Genomic DNA, 20,014 nt, shown 5'->3' with positions numbered 1-20,014 from the left:
TTTATGTCGCTATAGATAGCAACATGAATGTCATGTATACATCCTATTCCAATGCCTGCCTGTCTCTGCTTGTTATAAATGCCTTGGTCATGAGGCAGTGGAACCTGGAACAATACAGATGCCAGAATAAGACTTTGAAGACAGTATATTTAGCTTGGGACTCCTCTGAAAAGAACTTTTGGGAGGAGCATTGTAATGAGGGCACAGTCAAGTGCTCTCAGCCAATCAGCATTGCCAGGACTTGGAGCATCTGACAGACTGCTCTCCTCACAGTACTTCCCCTAAATGTCCTTCCCAGCTTGATTCTAGAAACTGTATACATTCTACGAATTGTAGTTCTAAATCCCATAGTTAGTAAGGTCTTGGCGGTATTATTGGATCTTGACACCACCTGGAAGTCCTGGTGTAAACAAGATTGAGAGGGGGGGGGGGGGGGTGATGCTCCCTGTACCTGATTGGCTGAACAGTTGGCTGCCCTGCAGGTCCTGGCGGGCCACTAAGGAAGGCTTCTTTGGTGCAGCATAGAGCGCCCGCCCCCCCCCCCCCTACCCCCCCCCCCCCCGCTGCAGCCACACGACCCTAGCTTGCAGGCCATTCCCCAGCGGCGTGACAGCAGCACCCCCCCCCCCTTTCCAGCGATGTCATTGTAAGATTGCAGGTGGCAGCAGTGAGTCAGATGTGCAGCGTCCGCATTGCTTTTAGCCGGCCCTGCTGGCTTAGGGTGACAGTTCTTTTTTTATTCTTAGGGTTTGATTATTACCTGTAAACAGGCTTAGATTATGAGCTGTAAATGTTGCCAAAGTGGAAAAGGAACCCTCACCCTAAGGCAGCATGCCCATCTAAAAGCAATGCACACTCTCCTAGGACCTCCCAGCCTTGACCCTATCGGGAGCTGGGGGTGTGACAGGGGCGTTCCTCCTGTCAAACCCCTAACTTCCAGTGGCGTCAAGGTGCAATACTACCGGTCTTGGCACCTAGTAGATATTGACCATTTAAGGTCATTAACTTGAGCATAATGGTGCAATTTAAGATATTAACCCCTTAGTGACCAAGCCTGTTTGCGCCTTAATGACCAGGCCAAATTTTGCAAATCTGACACGTGTCACTTTAGCATGGAAAAACACCAGAAAGGTTTTGCATATCCAAGTGATTCTGACATTGTTTTTTCGCCACATGTTGTACTTCATCTAGGCAGAAAAAAAAGACCGATAGAATTTGTGTTTATTTATAAAAAGCGCCAAAATTGGGAACATTTTGAAAAAATTGTCATTTTTCACATTTCCAACTGCAATATCTCAAATATGTGTAAACATAATATAGAAATTTTTGTTAAGATATATATTTCCATCCATTTACTTTATTTTTGGCGCACATTGGAAAAACTTTTTTTTTTAACCATTTAGGAGACGTACAAATTTAACATTACTTTTCAGCATTTTGAGGAACACTTTGTTTTCCTACACCAAACCAAGATTGGAAAGGCTCACAGGAGTCAAAATGATAGATACCCCCACAAGTGACCCCATTTTAAGAACTACTCCCTTTAAGGTATTCACTGAGGGGTGTCAGGAGTATTTTAACCCCACAGTTTTTTTTAAGGAGTCAATGCAATTTAGAAGAGAAAAACTAAAATTTCATATTTTTGCAAATATGTCATTTTAAAGACAGGACTTTTTTCTATAGTACACATGAAAATTAGGATTTGCACCCCAGAATGGATACCCCTGTTTGTCCCGTGCGCAGAAACATAGCCATTATGGCCCTAATCTAACGTCTTTTGAAAAGTAGACCCCTTAACAAATTTATCTAGGGGTACGATGACTTTTTTGACTTCACAGTTTTTGAATGAATCTAAGCCAAGCCGAAGGAAAAAAATTACGATTTTCATTTTTTGGGTAATTCTGTCATTTCAAAAGCAGTTTTTTTTTGTACCGCACATATATGAATGAAGACTTGCACCCCTAAATGGATACCCCTGTTTGTCCCGTGCGCAGAAACATAGCCATTATGGCCCTAATCTTACGTCTGGATGCACAATGGGGCCCAAAATGAAAGGAGCAACCGGTGGCTTTCGAAATAGAAATTTTGCTTGAAGGAGATTTAGTCCCTATTGTCCACTTGTAGAGCCATTGAGTGACCAAAACGATGGAGAATGCCCACAAGTGACCCCATTTTGAAAAGTAGACCCCTTAACGAATTTATCTAGGGGTACGATGACTTTTTTGACTTCACAGTTTTTGAATGAATCTAAGCCAAGCCGAAGGAAAAAAATTACGATTTTCATCTTTTGGTAATTCTGTCATTTCAAAAGCAGTTTTTTTTGTACCGCACATATATGAATGAAGACTTGCACCCCTAAATGGATACCCCTGTTTGTCCCGTGCACAGAAACATAGCCATTATGGCCCTAATCTTACGTCTGGATGCACAATGGGGCCCAAAATGAAAGGAGCAACCGGTGGCTTTCGGATCAGAAATTTTGCTTGAAGGAGATTTAGTCCCTATTGTCCACTTGTAGAGCCATTGAGTGACCAAAACGATGGAGAATGCCCACAAGTGACCCCATTTTGAAAAGTAGACCCCTTAACGAATTTATCTAGGGGTACGATGACTTTTTTGACTTCACAGTTTTTGAATGAATCTAAGCCAAGCAGAAGGAAAAAATTATGATTTTCATTTTTTTGGCAATTGTGTCAATTTAAAAACTGTTTTTTTTTGTACAGTGTACATAGGAATGAAGAGGGTCACCCCAAAATGGATACCCCCATTTGTCCCGTGTTCAGAAACATACCCATTGTGGCCCTAATCTACTTAAAGGAAACATAGCTAGGCCTATAATGGAAGAAGCACCCGTTGGATTTCAGGGTACAACGGAATAAATTCCAGGCTCCATTGCCCACTTGTAGAGCCATTGAGCGGCCAAAACGATAGAGAACCCCCACAAGTGACCCCATTTTGAAAACTAGACCCCTTAACAAATTCATCTAGGGGTGTACTGTGTATTTTGACCCCACAGTATTTGAATGAATCTAAGCAAAGCAAAAGGAAAAAATTACGATTTTCATTTTTTTGGCAATTTTGTCAATTTAAAAACTTTTTTTTTTGTACAGTGTACATAGGAATGAAGACGTTCACCCCAAAATGGATACCCCCGTTTGTCCCGTGCTCAGAAACATACCCATTGTGGCCCTAATCTACTTACAGGACACATGGCTAGGCCCATAATGGAGGGAATGCCCGCTGGATTTCAGGGCAGAACTGAATAAATTCCAGGCACCATTGCCCACTTATACGGAAAAAAAATTGACTTCCTAAAAATAATCCCCCACCCCCACCCCACCCCCGCCATCCCCATTTTTTGGCATTCCCTAAATATTAGATAAAGGTAATAATATAAACTGCGTTTTATGTCCGAAGACAGGGGTAATTACGGAGGCTGGTTGGGTTGGGCACATGGGGCAAGAAAACCGGGTATCCCCCCCTCCTCTCATGTATTTTGGGGGGTATTTCGTGACCTCAGCGGTGGGGATGGGGTGTAAAAAGTGGCCCTCTGTGAGGCTTTGTAATCTTGCTGCGGTGCGGCGGTCTCACAGAGAAGGCGCTCAACAAGGTGCTCCTGGAACTGCATGAAGGCAAGCGTTCCCGGGGCTTCTTGTAAATTACGGATTACAGGTAGCGGTCTGAATAACGCAGGGCTCACACGGCCGTAGGTGGAATCCGCTTGCGGGGGCCCACTGTGGATTCCAGCTGTGAGCCCGGCTGTGACCCTGCGTACAGCCACGTAATGTACTGCGCATAACTGCCTACTCACCCAGGCAGTCATGCTCAGTACTTTTTTTTTTGTTTGCAGTTCCCGCGCCGTCGCTTAGCGATGACCTGGGTACCCGCAGCTCATACACAATGTATTTGCACATGGGCTGCGAGCATATCCGCCGTCGTAGAGCACAATGGGCTCTAGGTCGCAGATATCCGCAGTAAAATATAGCATGCTGTGTTCTGTTTCTGCGAGTGGATTCCGTAATTCCGACCCGCTAATTGGGGGGAATTGTGTAATCCAATGCATGTGATTGATCCGTGGATTACCGCTGATCAAGCGCATGCAGAACCCGTAATTCCTCTCCGGTCATGTGTGACCGGCCTAATGTTATATCGCTACTTTATCACGTGACCGGGGACCGCTCAGCGAGGCCGCCGGTCACTGCTCCAAGCACTCAGCGACCATTGGTCGCTGGGAGCAAGGAGATTTAAAATTTCCTGGGCTCCCCGGCTCCTGCGAATGTGTCCGTCATTTTGCCGGCGGGCGCATGCGCAGAAGCCGGAAGGGTCCATGGAGGATAATTGCATCTGGATTCAAATGCGGAAGCCTCCGAGAAGATGTTTCATCTCCCCCCACCGATCGCATCGGTGAGGGGAGATGAAACTGCCACTTTTTAAAGAACTTTTACGTGATCGCCTTTATCCATTGGATAACGGCGATCACGTGACCAGTAACCGCATACCGCGGCTCCCCGTGACATCTCCAGGCTCTTGGCTACCTTTGGTAGCCAGCAGCAGGGAGATTTTACATTTCTTGGGCAATCTTTCACTTTTGCGCATGCGTCCGCCATCATGCTGACGGGCGAATGCGCCGAAGCTGGGGTAAGGTCCGCGGATCAACATCCCATCAGGGAACAAATCCGGGATCTTGGGTACGTAATTTCATCCCCCTTACGGATACGATCCGAAAGGGGAGATGAAAGTTTAACTTTTTAAACTTTTTTTTAACTTTTAACCTTTTTTTTTTTTTTTGACTTTTTAACTTTATATGATCACCGTTTTCCGATGGATAACGGTGATCATATGACTGGAAACCGCATACAGCAGTCCCCAGTCATATCTCCCTGCACTCGGCTAACTGTGACAGCCGGGTGCAGGGAGATTTTGAATTTGCCGGGCTCACCGGCCTTCTGCGCATGCGCGCCACATCGGCACATCGCAGAAGCCAGCGGGAGGTCCCGACACCGGCCGAAGGACATCGGCGGACCTGAGGTGAGTATTTTCACCTCCCCTCATGGATCCGATCCATGAGGGGAGGTGAAACTTTTTTTTTCTTTTTTTACATTTTTCTTTACTTTTTCGTGATCGCCGTTATCCATTGGATACCAGCGATCGCGGTACCGGGGACCGCTCACCACGGTGCCCGCTGACATCTCCTGCCTCCAAGCTACCTACAGGAGCCGGGAGCCAGGAGATTTTAAGTCTCCCGCGCCGCCGGGCCATCTGCGCATGCGGCTGACGTAATGCCGCCTGGCGCGCATGCGCAGAAGGACGGCTATGGCACCCGGAGCATCGGGACAGCGGGGAGTCGTGCGGCGGACCGCGGTGAGTAATTTCAGCTGCTCCGATGGATCCGATCCATTGGAGCAGCTGAATATGTCACTTTTTTTGCAGTTTTATTTACTTTTTTGTGATCGGCGCTATCCATTGCATAGCGCCGATTGCAATGCCGGGGGAGGGGGGGTCCGAACAGCCCGGGATGACAGCACCATGCTGTCAGCTACCTGCGGACACCGACAGCATGGAGCTGTCACGTCCAGAGCCCGAGGGGCTTTATTCTCTGCAGGACACATGTTTTTACGTCCTCAGAGAATAAAGCCCACTTCGGGAGGACGTAAAAACACTATGGGCTGGTCGTTAAGGGGTTAAAAGTGATGGGGGTTTGCACTAGGAGTGATCTGTTTGTTACAATAAAACCTATCGTCTTGTAGCTTCACCATATTTTCTCCCCCATTCTAGTAGTCAAGGGAATTATAATTGAAACCGGAGAAATCCCTGTTTAGTTGCTTTTATTGGCAGTAGTCTGTTCCTCTGGTGCAGTTTGATTTGAATGCTATGTTATTAAACAATATTTAATATTTTTTTCTAACAGAGCCTTCTATTTTCAATTTATTATCGTGTACATTTGTTCAGATAGCTCAAATCCTATTTTAATTGTTGAATCTCGAATTACAGAGTAAATAGAAAAAGATCTTCATTTTGGAAGACTGGAACAGTGATTAACACCCATCTCTTTATTAAAAGTGTTCATCTGAGTCGAGGTTGGAAGTGCTGACAATTTAATCTTATTTTTCATATATATAATTAAGATTTTAGTGCAGATGCAGGTTGAGCAGAAGGAAAGCTGGTTATTGTATTGGTTAATAAGATTATTAAGAGTTTGCATCTTATGCCACAAAAAGGAAGAAAAACAAAGATTTATTATATTTCCGTTACAAAACAGGAAGGAATTTTATTATTTTACCCAACATGGAAAATAGTTTTTCCTCCTATCCCCAATATGGCTTTTACAGTGTCCAATGGGACAGTATATTTAGGCTTTCAGGCACTATTTGAAGGCTCTTGGAGACCTTATATTATTTTTAACATTAGAGGAACATTTCAGGTAAGCCTGGTAGCCCTGTAATGACTAGTGGTGGTCCTGAAGGGGCGGTTCATGACATAGGCATGTAAAGCAAAAAAAGTTTGGAACTGTGTTAGAGCAAAATGTGATTGTTCTCAATAAGAAAAAATGAGTAATATTGTAGATATGATACCTTTCAATGGCTAACAAAAATACATAAAAAAGAGAACCTTTTGAACCTACACAGGGTTCTTCCTCAGGCTAAAATGGAATAGATCAGAAGAGGTGCGTGTGTATGTGTATATATATATATATATAATATATTATATAAAAAAATACATATTATACATATTATACAAGGCACAGACATTGTGTGATTTAATTTGCACTTAAAACAATACCAGAACAGAATGTGTGGAGGAGTAAATACTTAAGCCCCATTTACACTGATAGATAATCTCTCAAATGATAGTTTTGAGTGATCATCTTTGCATACTTTATAGCAGCTAATTAGCTACTACAGAATATACAGCTGGAGCGGGACACAGCTGCGGCCCCTAATAGAACAATACAGCTGCTTTGCATATACAAACAGCTGTAGTGTTGTTTTCCCTTACAGCCTGTGCCCCGCTGTGAATTCACAGCAGGACACAGGCACAGAGAATATTATCAGTGCAGCCAGCTGATAACTGTCTGGTCTACTGAGAACAGCTGATCACTCAATTCTAGAAAGCTAGAATTCAGCGATCAATGACTCCCTGCATTTAGACAGAACGAGAATTGCTCAAAAGATGGCTTTGAGCGATTTTTTTTTTGAGCAATTCTCGTTGTGCTAAAAAAGCCTTTAATTAGCTGATAAGGGATCTGAAAGTTTTATGGTCTCTGAATTTGTGTTAGGGGGTTAACAGGCCAGATGTTATCTCTGCTCCAGATTTCTCATTCTCCACTGATGTAAGAAACCCCCTCCGAAGTTTCTTCCGATCTTGACAAGTGTCAGGAATGAGCCTTGGAAGGGGATTCTTGCATCCGTGGAGAATATGATAAATCTGGAGCAGAGATAACACCTGGCCTAGTAGCCCCCTAACACAAATTTAGAGACCATATTGTTTGAAGTGTAAATTAACCGCGCGATGTCTGTGCCTTGTCGTGTGTGTGTGTGTGTGTGTGTGTGTGTATGTGTGTATATATATATATATATATATATATATGTGTATGTGTGTGTGTGTGTGTGTGTGTGTGTATATGTATGTATAATATATATATATATATATATATATATATATATATATATATATATATATATTTTTTTTTTTTTTTTTTTTATTACACACACGCCTCTTCTAATCTATTCCATTTAAGCCTGAGGAAGAACCCTGCGTGGGTTTGAAAGCTCGCTATATCATCATGTATTTTTGTTAGCCATTACAGGTATCACAACTACAAGGTTTCTCTTACTGACAACAATCACATATGGATTTTAAGATCCTCTAAAAGCCACTTTTGGTAGTTGGGTACTCTGATAACACAAATTTCACCACATTCATAAGTTCATATATTAACATTCTGTTTTTGCGCCTTTTATAGAACCATGACCAAAAAGTAAAAACGCTGCCTCCAGCATCTTTTTAGAACTTCTACTCTCCCTATCTTGCAGATCTAGATCAAGAATCGATACGTTGATTTAATAAAATTTTTATACTTGGATGCTCAGTATAGATGCATCACATCTAGAGGAAAGAAAATGTCTCCGTCATCATGTAGAGGAAGGCCCCTGTTTGGGGTTGCCTATATTAGCCAGAACGGAAAGCTGCATTGGCAACTTGAGCCACACTGAATGTCCTCTTTGCTATACTACATTTTTCCTGCATTGACCAAAGAGTCCCGGCACTAACATCAGCTATTTGCTGTGGGTGATGAGGGATGACCTGGTGGTTATCAGCTGATCACTGTAGCAGTTCTAAACTGAAAGGGCTTGAGACATTCCATTAAAATGAATTTAGAGCAGCCTGAATGTTTCAGGCTCCCTACCCCCCCCCTCCTTTTTTTAAGATTTTAAGTTTTTCATATGTACAATTGGCAATTACCCCATAGAAATTGTTCTGCCTTCCTCTAGATCAGCTGTGCATGGTAATAGGTTGAACTGGATGGGCTTGAAGGGAATGTATCACCTGTTCCTTTTTTTATATTCTAATTGAATTTTTTTAACTACTGACTGTAGATGGCCATGGGGGCTGCCCTCTTTTCTGAGCTGAAGTTAGCAACATTTAGAAATATGTATATTAGCATCTTCTTTAGACCTAATAGACTGGAGAGGACTCATTGACATCTCTGGGAAAATGTTGTGGGCATGCCCTGTGATTTGTACAAAGGTCACTGTGTGGTGAGGGGAAGAGGTGTGCTGTGTCCATCACCTGTTGTGAATGGTGGCTCCTGTGTTATATCTATATCAATGGCACCTTTCAGTGTAATTTTGACTGTGATAATGAAATGACTGCTGAGACGTTTTCTGTACAGAACCGGAAGTTCATGCTTTAATACAACTTTATTTTTACAATGGGTCATTTTCTGATGCCACATCCCCGTTTTTAATGCTTGTTTATTTTTAACCTTTAATTATTTACCTGTGTTTTGATTTTCAAGGTTTTTTTTCTTGTTTATTTTAAGATCTGACTTCCATTATTTACATATGTTGTTCAAGTTGTAATGACATTTACTCCTTTTCCCTCCTAACTAACGCAGGAGACTTCTCACCTCCCCGCATCGATCCTCTTGGCACAACACAAAGGCAAAACCACCCAGATTGAAGTTCAGTTAGAGAGGTCCAGACCAGCAGTCACATTTTCTACTGGCATCAAAATGGTAAGTCCTTTAATGGTTAAATGCTTTAATGTGCCTGATTGGTTTGGCCAATTGTACATGTATTTTCTGGAACCTGACTGATAAAAATGACTACCACTTCACATGAGTAAGTGTAAGGATCGGACATGGGGAGTCCATCTTGCCCAATCTATTTTTCTCCACCGCAGATATTGGTTATATGCCTATATTCTTATTGATGTTGGGCAGCTTTCAACAAAATCTACTTTTATTTAATCTCCATAGATATCTTAAAGTTTGCAGATCATTTTTTACATTTAGACGAGTCCTATATTTTGTGATCATACGGGTCAGAACTCCACTTTTTCTTTTACTATGTACTAAAGCCCATGCTTTTGCACAGTCAGAGAGCTAACCCCTGTAGCATAAACAAAACTAATCAAATAACAGACCACAAATCAGTCCGTGCAATGTATTGATCTCTCCACCCTCCATCATCTCCGTATCTTAAAAGCAATGCAAGTGTAAAACATTGTGTACCGTGTATTGCAAGAAAGTTAAACCACAAAATCGTCACTGCTTGGAGTCACCTCCAGGGGGAGCTTACCGCATACACATTTATTAGTCCAATAGGAAGCTGCACCTAGTGGATCTAGCTCCAGAAAAGATAGGTATACTTTATTAAAATGTCTCGTTCTAATTCTACACTGCAAGGGCTGAAGTTGCTAGGCAGCACTTTTTTGAGGGTATGTTCTGACTACAGAATGTGGCGCAGACTTTTCCTACAAAACCATGGCACAGATCTGCAACTCTTCACGCGGATTTAGCCCCGTTAGTAATCAAAATCCGTGTATGGAATTTCCATTGCCATTCTGCATGAATCTGTGTTAAGAAATGACCTGTCCCTTTTGCACGTGAAATCAGGTTTTGTCATTTTGCCCATTGATAGGACTAAATACAAATACAAAAATATGCTGCTTAACCACAGATTTTTGCATCAGTTTTAGAGGCGGAATCGACGCAGAAAGATCTGCGTTAGGTTCCACCATGTGAACATACCCTTAGGCCTTGGTCAGACGGGCGTTTTTAGCCGCGATTTGCGCATGCGCATGTGTCCGGCGATTTTATAAAACCATTGCTTTGCAATGGTATCGGACACATGAGCGCTTTTTATGCGCTCGTCCGATAAATTATAGAACAAAAAATCGCAGATCGCACCTATCTGCGATCTGCGATTCCTGTTCTCTTCTCTATATGCGCTCAATGGGGCCGGCGGCAGCAGCGCCGACCCCATTGAGAACATATAGAAGACAAATCATTCTTCTCTGCCACAGCTGTAACAGCTGTGACAGAGAAGAACGATGTTTGCCCATTGAATTCAATGGAGCCGGCAATACAGCCGCTCCATTGAAAGCAATGGGCTGCCGGCGTGCGCGGGGTTAATTGTCGGGAAGGGCTTAAATATATAAGCCCTTCCCTGCAATTCATCCTAAAATGTGTTAAAATAAAAAAAAATTGTATACTCACCTTTCCGCAGCAGCCGGAGTCCAGCCGCGGCCGCTGTCAGTTCTCCTGAACTGCTTCTCGGCACTATCAGCCGGCGGGGCTTTAAAATCCCCGCCTGCTGAATGATCTGCCTCTGATTGGTCACAGCCCTGACCAATCAGAGGCAGGTTTCACTCACACACCCATTCATGAATTCATGAATGGGTGAGTGACTGCTGCCTCTCAGCGCTGAGCCAATCAGGGGCAGGTCTAACTCACATCCATTCATGAATGGGTGTGAGTGAGACATGCCTCTGATTGGCTCAGCGCTGAGCCAATCAGGGGGCAGGTCTGACTCACACCCCCTTCACACCCACAGCAGGACGGCCGCGCGGAACTCCGGCTGCCAGGAGCAGGTAAGTATATATATATTTTTTATTTTTACACATTTTAGGATGCATTGCAGGGAAGGGCTTATATATTTAAGCCCTTCCCGACAATTCATCCCGGGCTCGCCCGCAGCGCATTGCTTTTAATGGAGCGGGCTCTATTGCCGTCTCCATTGAATGCAATGCGCTGGACAGCTCCGGCCCGTTTCTAATGAAACGCGGCTAGGAGCAGATTTTCGGGCGATTTGCGGGCGACTTGCACGCACCGGTCACGCGATTTGCGGATGCGCATCCGTCATGCGATCCGCAAATCGCGCGAAAAAACGCCCGTCTGACTAAGGCCTTAGTGTGTGTGGCTTACTGATTACTAGCTGCATCTCCTGAGGTGATCACAAGAGTTTGGAAGTCCTACAAAAAGACTAGAAATGTAAAGGGTGAGTATTATTCCCAATGCCATCCGCATTTTTGTCCCAGTGTTCTGCTTGATAAGATCAATAGTCCACAGTGACGGTAATGCAAGTACATTGGATGAATACATGGGGGGAACAGAAGAGTCTTCTGCCTTAACGTCTAAGAAAAAAACCCCCAGAAAACTGTTGTTAGGAAAATATAACTGTTGGCCAAAGCAATAAGATTCTGTCTTTAATCAGTCGCGGTAGCAATGCAGGCAAGCCGGCACTGCAATCTTTGGCCGTGTGATGTGTGTTGTGGCCAAAGTTGCTGCGTAGGCCTACCATAAAGCTGATGGGATCGTCACACTGTAGATGATGACTTATTCCTCAGGGTAGACTAGTATTGCTGTCTTGTAGTTCTTTGGTGATCCCTTTAAGACTTTAGATCTTATGCTGCATTAGGATATTTCCTCCATTCTTTCCTTCTCCTTTACTTTTTGTGCCTGGGCATTTTTATTTTTTACAAATATGTATTTTTATCTCTGTGCTTATGTTTTCAGCCTTCAGTGAATATTAGACTAAGGGCAGCTTCACACAAGCGCAAGGCAAGCCCGTAGGAAGTATGCAATGATGTTACATACTTGCTGCGAGCTGCCAATCGCCATGTGCTATTTTGGTGTGCATGCGCAAATAATGCGCACCAAGATTGAACATGCTGCGATCTTTATTGGGTGCGTGTTTTGCGCAATAGATGTGAGCGGCAACATGCGAGCCTATGGCAGACTGCTACAGCATATTACATATTACTCATGTGAAGGAGCCCTGACTTATATAACAGATAAAACAAAGCCCGCTATATACCAGATTTCCGAAGTGTCGGTAGATAAAGGAGATTCCTGGGTTTATATGAGAAGTCAAAGGAATTTTATTTCCTTGTATGTTCTGCAGATAGCTTGAGTAAGGCCACGTTCATACATCGTTCAGGATTCTGTGATGACTTGTGCTTATGTCCTGACGGAATTTGTTGCTATTCTGCATCTATTATTAGTGAATGGTGTATTTTATATCCCACTTGGCATGCAAAGGAATACCCTGTGCAGAATAAAGGGTCACACAGGGCGGATTTGTTGCGGTTTTGCTGCGGTTTTTCCGTTGCGGTTTTGACGCAGAACAACTGCTTCAGCGGCACAACCGCTTCAAAGGTTAATTTGGGCTTGCGGATTTTGCTGCGGTTTTTTGCTGCCGCAGCGCTTTTTTACTTTTGTCGCGTATTTGGTGCGGTTTTGGCTGTGTCCATAGAGGTCTATGGACAAAAAAGCGCTGCGGAAACGACCAAAGAATGAACATGCTGCATCTTTTAAAACCGCGCCGCAGTTGCATTTCCGCACTGTGGCTGTGCGGAAAAAATCCGTCCTGTGAGAACAGCTTTTTGGCAAATCTCATTTGTGCTGCATTTCACTGCAAACACAGTGGTTTTGCCGCAGTGCGGATATGCAACGGCAATCCGCGGCAAAACCGCAGCAAATCCGCCCTGTGTGACCCCAGCCTAATGGATGCACTGCAGATTTTAAAATCCGCAGCATGTTTATTATTTGAGTAAATTCTGCAGGGAAAAGCTGAAGATAAGCCTGATAGAATGACAATGGGACTAATCAATATGCCGATCTGCTGGCACATCTGTGGCAGAAATCTGTTTGTCTCAGATTTCTACTGCTGATTCGAATGTCAGATTTGCCATAGTCCACATTCCCTAATGGTTTCACAAGGGAAGTGTTGATAGCACAAATATTCCCTATTCTTTCCGGTTAAATCTCTCCTCACATCACTGAGCAGAGCTTTTTCCTCTCTTAGGTACCGGACAGGAAATATGGGTAAGGGTTGTCTGTATGAGAAAACACCTTAAACTTAAAGGCGTATTCCCATCTAAAACCTTTATGGCATGTCCATGGGATATGCCGTAAAAGTCTGATGGGTGCAGTTCCCAGAGGTGGGACCCGCAACTATTGGAAATTCAGGCCCCCACCCACAACTGAATGCGACAGCCAAGGATGGTCGGGTTTTATGGAAATGGCTGAGCAGTGACCTTTGCTTTTTGTGAAGCTCGCAAGTTACTTAAATGATGTAACTTGCTTTGATACACTGTTTCCGTAACTTTTATCAACTTCTGTGGTAGTTACAGGAAAAGTCTAATGCAGCCGCTCACCTGTTTCCATATATCTCAACTACCCCTGCTAATCACATTCAGTCAGGCTGAATGTGTTGGGGGCTCAAATATGATATTGAAGTGGGACCTGCATTTATTTATCAGACTCTTATGGCATATCCCATGGATATACCTTTTTTAAGGGGTTTTCTGTGTATACCCTTTTAAGGGGTTGTCTGGTTACCAGGCAACATCCCTTTAATAGGGCTGTTTGTGGTAGAATAATAAACTGAACAGTACTTAAAAAGGTTTTGTCAAAAAAAAAGTTTCCATACTCTCCTATTCCTCCACAGGTGCCCCTGGGGTCACCTCACCGCATGCCAGCAGGGTTGTCATGAAAGCTGCATTCCTCACATTCTTCTTCCTGCAGGTCAGGGAAGGTCAGGTCCGTGTGATGCAGCGTTCACTGCCTAGGAAGGAATGCGGATCTATTGCTTGGACAGTATGCACGAGCAGTCTCAGCAATAACTTGGCCCTCCCTCCTAGACTGTGAACTAGTGAGGTAACGTACATTGGCCAACAGTAAGGAGACTGCCTGTGAATGGATGTAACCTCACAGGAAGCAAGAATCGGCCAGCTGAAGGAGAGGTGACCCGGGGGACTGCAGGAGACAGGAGAAGATCAGCTAGGAGAAGATGAGCTAAATAGACTGATGGGAGGAATAGTTAGGTATAGAATTTAATGACCGAACCCCTTCAACACTCTGCAGCAGCCAGGATTCACCCATAGAGCCCTGCTGTGCTCCCGGCATTGGTTGTGACAGTTGCAGTGTCACTGCTCTTGGTCTCGGCGCTCACATCCTGAGCGCCATGATGCCAGGAGTTCGGGAACTCGGTACTGCAGCCTCTCATTGCCCGCAGTGGTCACCAGACATCCGGTGACATTAGCTATTACAACAAATGCTGGGACCACAATGGGGTTGCGACACTGGTTCCTGGTTGCGGTGGAGAGGCAAGTACTGCTCAGTTTATTTTACTACAGGCAACCCTATTAAATGGATGTTGTTTAATATCCAGACTACCCATTTAAAAGGTCCGGAAAGGAATACCCCTTTCAATACGAATATTTCTCTTTTATAAGTAACTTTGTTTTATTCTCATAAATACATTTTCCTCCTAATGGAATAACGGAAATTGTCCTATCTGCCCATTTGAAGGAGTTGGCTGAACTGTACATGAATGGATATTTTGTTAGTAAACAGAAATTCTTGTGTATTTCATGGGTGTTTGCAGCGACTATCATGTAATCGCTGCAGTCTTGTAGGTTTTGGCCGGCGCGTCGCAATAGGGTTCCATTTATAGTGGTTCCAGATTTGTGAAATGACTGTTGATGTTTTATTGGTGTGCAGTAATTTCCTGCAGAGGGAAAAGCTGAGAAATAGTAGTGTGGGTGGGCTGGGGATGTGTGGATTCAGCTTATTTATATTCCCTGTGAATTGGATTTCAAAACCTCTCTTCCTTATTTTTTCTCTTTTTTTAATGAGAAAAATAGCTGGACTGGCCACTGATCGCCAGCACGATACATGAAAATGTGCTTATTCTGGCAATCCACAACACATGACTGTCCAGCTTGCATTCTCTCTCTAAGGAGAACTTGCCAATGGAGAATCGCTTCACTTTATAGGAAAGTCTGCTCTCCTGTGTCAGGATAACTGCTGGCTATGCAGAAGATTTGACCCCCTCATGTCACTTATATGATGCGTTCACCTACCATATACCAAAAGACTCAATGAGCCTTGTGGGCAGGTGGCTTAGAGTGATTGTCTACTCTTAAACACCAGCTTTCTTTTGCCATCTACAAAAGTCTTTAAAGGGGTTGTTAGGTTAGCAGACAATAGCTATTCAATAGGGCTCGATGTTGTAAAATAACAAACTGAACATGCATTACCCCTCCACTACCAGGATCCAGCGCTGTGGTCCCAGTGTTTGTTGTGACAGCTGACCTCACCGGAAGTCAGCTGACAGCTGCAGCCAACCAGAGACTGCAGCATCACCGCCTATTCTCCTAGCATTGGCACTAATATCCTGAGCATCATGATGTCAGGAGTTCGGGAAAATGACCCTGCAGCGGTTACCTGACTTCCAGTGTCGTTGGCTGTCACAACAAATAGCTGGACCACAGCGGGGCTGCAACACTAGATCCCAGGGGGCGGAGAGGTAAGGAATGCATTTAGTCTGTTGTTTTACTACATCCAGCCCTATTACTTACCCCATCTCCGGTAGTGGAGGGGTAAGCGATGCTTAGTCTGTTATCGTACTACATCCAGCCCTACTGAAGGGATGCTCCCAGGACCGGACAGCCCCTTTAATTAGGGGGGGGCGGAAATCCCGCCGCAGTATTTCCCGCGGGATTTCCGCCGCTGAAAGTCTGCATAGGAGTGCATTACAATACGCACTCCTATGCAGACGGCCGCGGTTTGGCCGCGCGAAATCTCGTGCGGCAAACAAACCGCGGCATATCCTATTTTTGTGCAGGGCTCGCACTCACCCGGCACATGAAAGAGTCGGGGCCGCCAGGCGCGGGTGAGTACGCGCTCGTCACTGCAGGCTCTCGGGGTCGGGTCCCGCGGCGAGAATTCTCGCCGCCGGATCCGACCCGCTCATCTGCAGGCGGCCGAATTCATTACTACAGATTTTGCATTCTTAGATCCTGCATTGGCAAGAAATACTACCTGTCTCCCTCTACAAATTTGCCTGTGAAGCTCTGCTGTGTGTTCGGACGCCTCCTACCATGCCTACTTCCTGTAGTCATAGCAACCAGTGACTCCATCTGCAGCTGCACTGCGGATGTACTGCATGAAAAAACGCACCCATTGGCTGCCTGCACACGAGCGGAAATCCCGCCGCGGGACTTCCCGCGGGATTTCCGCCGCTGAAAGTTTGCATAGGAGTGCATTAAAATACGCACTCCTATGCAGACGGCCGCGGTTTGGCCGCGCGAAATCTCGCGCGGCAAACAAACCGCGGCATGTCCTAATTTTCTGCGGGGCACGCACTCACCCGGCCGCCGACTCCGGTCTGCGCATGCGCCGGCTGCGCGGCAGCCGGCACATGAAAGAGCCGGGGCCGCCAGGCGCGGGTGAGTACGCGCTCGTCCCTGCAGGCGCTCTGGTCGGGTCCCGCGGCGAGAATTCTCGCTGCCGGATCCGACCCGCTCGTCTGCAGGCGGCCATTCACTTGTATTGGAGGCTTCACGCGCAGAATCCGACCCAAATTAGAACAGGTCGCAGATTTTTTCACGCGCATGAAAAAACGCGATACAAATCCGTCTGTCTGGGGACAACTGCGGATCCTCATAGGAGTATATTGGCTGCGGTCTGGGGCAGATAATGTGCCTAAAATAACGCGCTGGAAATTCCGTTCGTGTGCAGGCACCCTAAATCGGTCTTTACAGCAGTTAGAGCACTGGGTATGACACACCATCAGTTTGCCTGGAGCGTTCCTTTATGCACAATCTAAACAAAATTATAGATTTGGGCTAAAAAAAAAAAGAAACATCTGGAGATATTCATCATAATAGTACTATTTGCTTATTTTGGATTCCGTATGTTTTACTAGAACTGCTTTATAGCCCCACAAGTATTTGTAATAGTACAACAATTGGTTATTAGTTGGCGGCTGTATGAATGACTGGGCTCTACCCCCATAGTAATTCGTTGTGTTTATACAAAAGTAAAACAGTAATGAGGTTCTGTTTATAACTAGATTGTTCTTCGTTCCTTAATTAACAGAAGGCGAATTAATTAAAAAAAAGCAAAAAAAAAAATACATCAAGCTACTAGAGATGAGCGAGTATACTCGCTAAAGGCAATTGCTCGATCGAGCATTGCCCTTAGCGAGTACCTGCCCGCTCGGGAGCAAAGATTTGGCTGGCGGCGGGGGAGAGCGGGGAGGAACGGAAGGGAGATCTCTTCCCCCACCCACTCCCCCCTGCTCATGGCCGCAACTCACCTGTCACCCGCGCCGGCAGCCGAACCTTTTCTTCCGAGTGGGGAGATACTCGCTAAGGACAATGCTCGATCGAGTAATTGTCCTTAGCGAGTAATGCTCGCTCATCTCTACAAGCTACCTTTTACTGCATGATTGTTTCATCTGTTGTACTAGTGAAGTCTATGATGGCAATGCACTGAAATGCCTGCTTTTTCCTCATTAAATTAATGGTATAATATTCACTATTCCTTCCTATCGGACTGGTGGGTGGAAATTGAAAAAGCTTGAAAGTGTGATCATTCACACCCCATTGACTAAGTTATAGGAAGATCAGTGGAAAACTGCATTGGACAGGAATATATTACATGTACCTGGGCGATTTGTTCTATAGATAGACCTTCCTCTTCTCCAATTTTTAACTAAGGCTTGGTTTTTAAAGGAAATGTACTGGATTTTTTTCATACTAATTAAAACTAGATGGTGAACCATTTTCCATATTTCTAATGTTTTTTTTATTTTCCAATTGTAGATTTTTTTTAATTATTTTTTTTCCCTGTCCATAACTATGGTGGTGGCCATCTGGTCAGAGCTGCATTTTTATGATATTTAGAGCGATGCTTTAACAACAATGGGCCATAGACACAATGGAAAGGAATTGAGGGGATCCGTTGACTTCTATGGAAATGTCTTTTAGGCATAATCTGTGACTTGCGCAGTGAGGGGGAGGAGGTGAGCAGTGTCTGCCACCTATTTTTGAATGGATCGATCTATCTCCTATGATGATAATCTGCTGACTGCTGAGAAGTTTTCACTATAGAACAGTAAGTTTTAGCCTATTAAAGAAAGGCCCTTTTATACAGAACAGCCGTTAGGTGCTAAAGTGCCTGATGGCAGTCCCCGCAGTAATCACTTGGTGAATTGAGGTGGAGCGGGCCAGGGATCGCTCTGGCATTCCCGCCTCCATTCACAGTAAAGAGGCCGTCCTTCACAGATAAATGACACACTGTTTACACGGAACGATGCAGCGGCAGAACGACGATGATTTTCGGGTTTGCGTGAAAGATAAATCGCTGATCGTTCTTTCAATGCACCTGTTTACATCTAACCATTATTGTGCAAAGCACTCAATGTAATGAGTGATATACATGATAATTGTGACGTGTAAAAGGACCTTTAGTGGCCAGCGTGAAAACAGCAAGATTTTAGCATTAAAGAAAGCGATCATGACCTCAAAACTTGAAGGAACAAAAATAACAAAAATTCCTAAATGTGCTTACATGTAAACTTTATTTATACAATGGGTCAGTTTTTGGTGGCGCAATCCCAGTAGCTTGGAAATTTTTATGTATCTTTTTCCTGAGTGGAACTTTTCACTATTCTCATCAGATAATTTTATTTATTTTTTCGGCCTGCAGTTAAAGTTCTTTAATCAAGTGTTGCGTATCAGGCTGGATGTAGCGTACCTGCAAGTTTGGCTCTCTGAAGGGCGAAGACTGAAGTAGCCATGTGGTGTATTGATGTAAACCACCTTAGTTGTTCAGAAGTCTTGACACGGCCTAGGGAGAACTTAGAATGAACAGCCTCTCTGTATTAAGGCCCACGGTTTGGGGATATTCAGCTTTATAGCTTGAAATCAAAAAGTTAAAGTGTTTCTAAACTTTTTACAAACTTCTAACTTGTACTAAGTCATGTGTCACAAGTTTGGAAGTGCTGGGCGCATTTATCTGCCACTGCGAATGGTATATGGACTGCATAGACCTTCTATGGAGCCCATACACCACCCTGAGCAGTGATTGAAAAAGACAAACTGGCACAATGCTTAGATGAGTGCTGCTGCAATTTGTTTTAGTGATCGTGGGGGGGTCTCAGCACCTGGACCCCACTGATCAAAACTTCTGACATTTAGTTGCCATTCAAACTTTTCTAGTCCACCAAGTAGGAGCATTGAAAAGTCCACTTAGCCACACATGCCCTTCACTTTATTTAAGAAGTGGATTTAACTCATTGGTTATCTCTGTTTAATCCATGGCTTCTGGACCTGATCAGCTTAGCAGTGGCAGGTCCTACTCCCACCGGCAGATGATATTGGGGAAGGCCAAGGCAGCCAGGCATTTTCTCTCCGCTGAAGTGGAACTGTAGTAATAAATAGTGGCCATCAGATAAACGGCTGTCCATGTAATTCAAGGAGCCCTCAAGAACCAGAGCTGCTGGTACCCTCTTTGGGTATTTATGCGACAGCCCCTTTAAATTCCACTAAATATTGCAGTTGCATGCAGGAAACAAATGTTGGGTTTGTATATCAGATTGTAAATATTTCATTGCCCAAGACCCCATCCAATGTAGTGGTTTTACTCACACACTTCTTGCGATGACTTTTTGCAGTTCTGTTTGTGAGAATTTTGTAATGGTACAAAAATATT

At 44.3% G+C, this 20,014-nt stretch overlaps 1 protein-coding gene across 1 annotated transcript in view; it reads left to right on the top strand.

Annotated features, from left to right (window-relative positions):
- The window catches only part of MNAT1 (MNAT1 component of CDK activating kinase), a 156,118-nt gene that overhangs the window by 31,461 nt on the left and 104,643 nt on the right, over positions 1–20,014 (top strand). Inside the window, exon 6 of the mRNA XM_066608206.1 lies at positions 9,119–9,238. Coding sequence (XP_066464303.1) covers positions 9,119–9,238 — 120 coding nt within the window. The remainder of the gene's footprint in view (positions 1–9,118; positions 9,239–20,014) is intronic.

Source organism: Eleutherodactylus coqui, chromosome 6 (assembly GCF_035609145.1).
Source record: "Eleutherodactylus coqui strain aEleCoq1 chromosome 6, aEleCoq1.hap1, whole genome shotgun sequence".
Classification (NCBI taxonomy): Eukaryota; Metazoa; Chordata; class Amphibia; order Anura; family Eleutherodactylidae; genus Eleutherodactylus; species Eleutherodactylus coqui.
The sequence above is the reverse complement of the archived record's forward strand: the minus strand, read 5'-3'. Positions and strand labels throughout refer to the sequence as shown.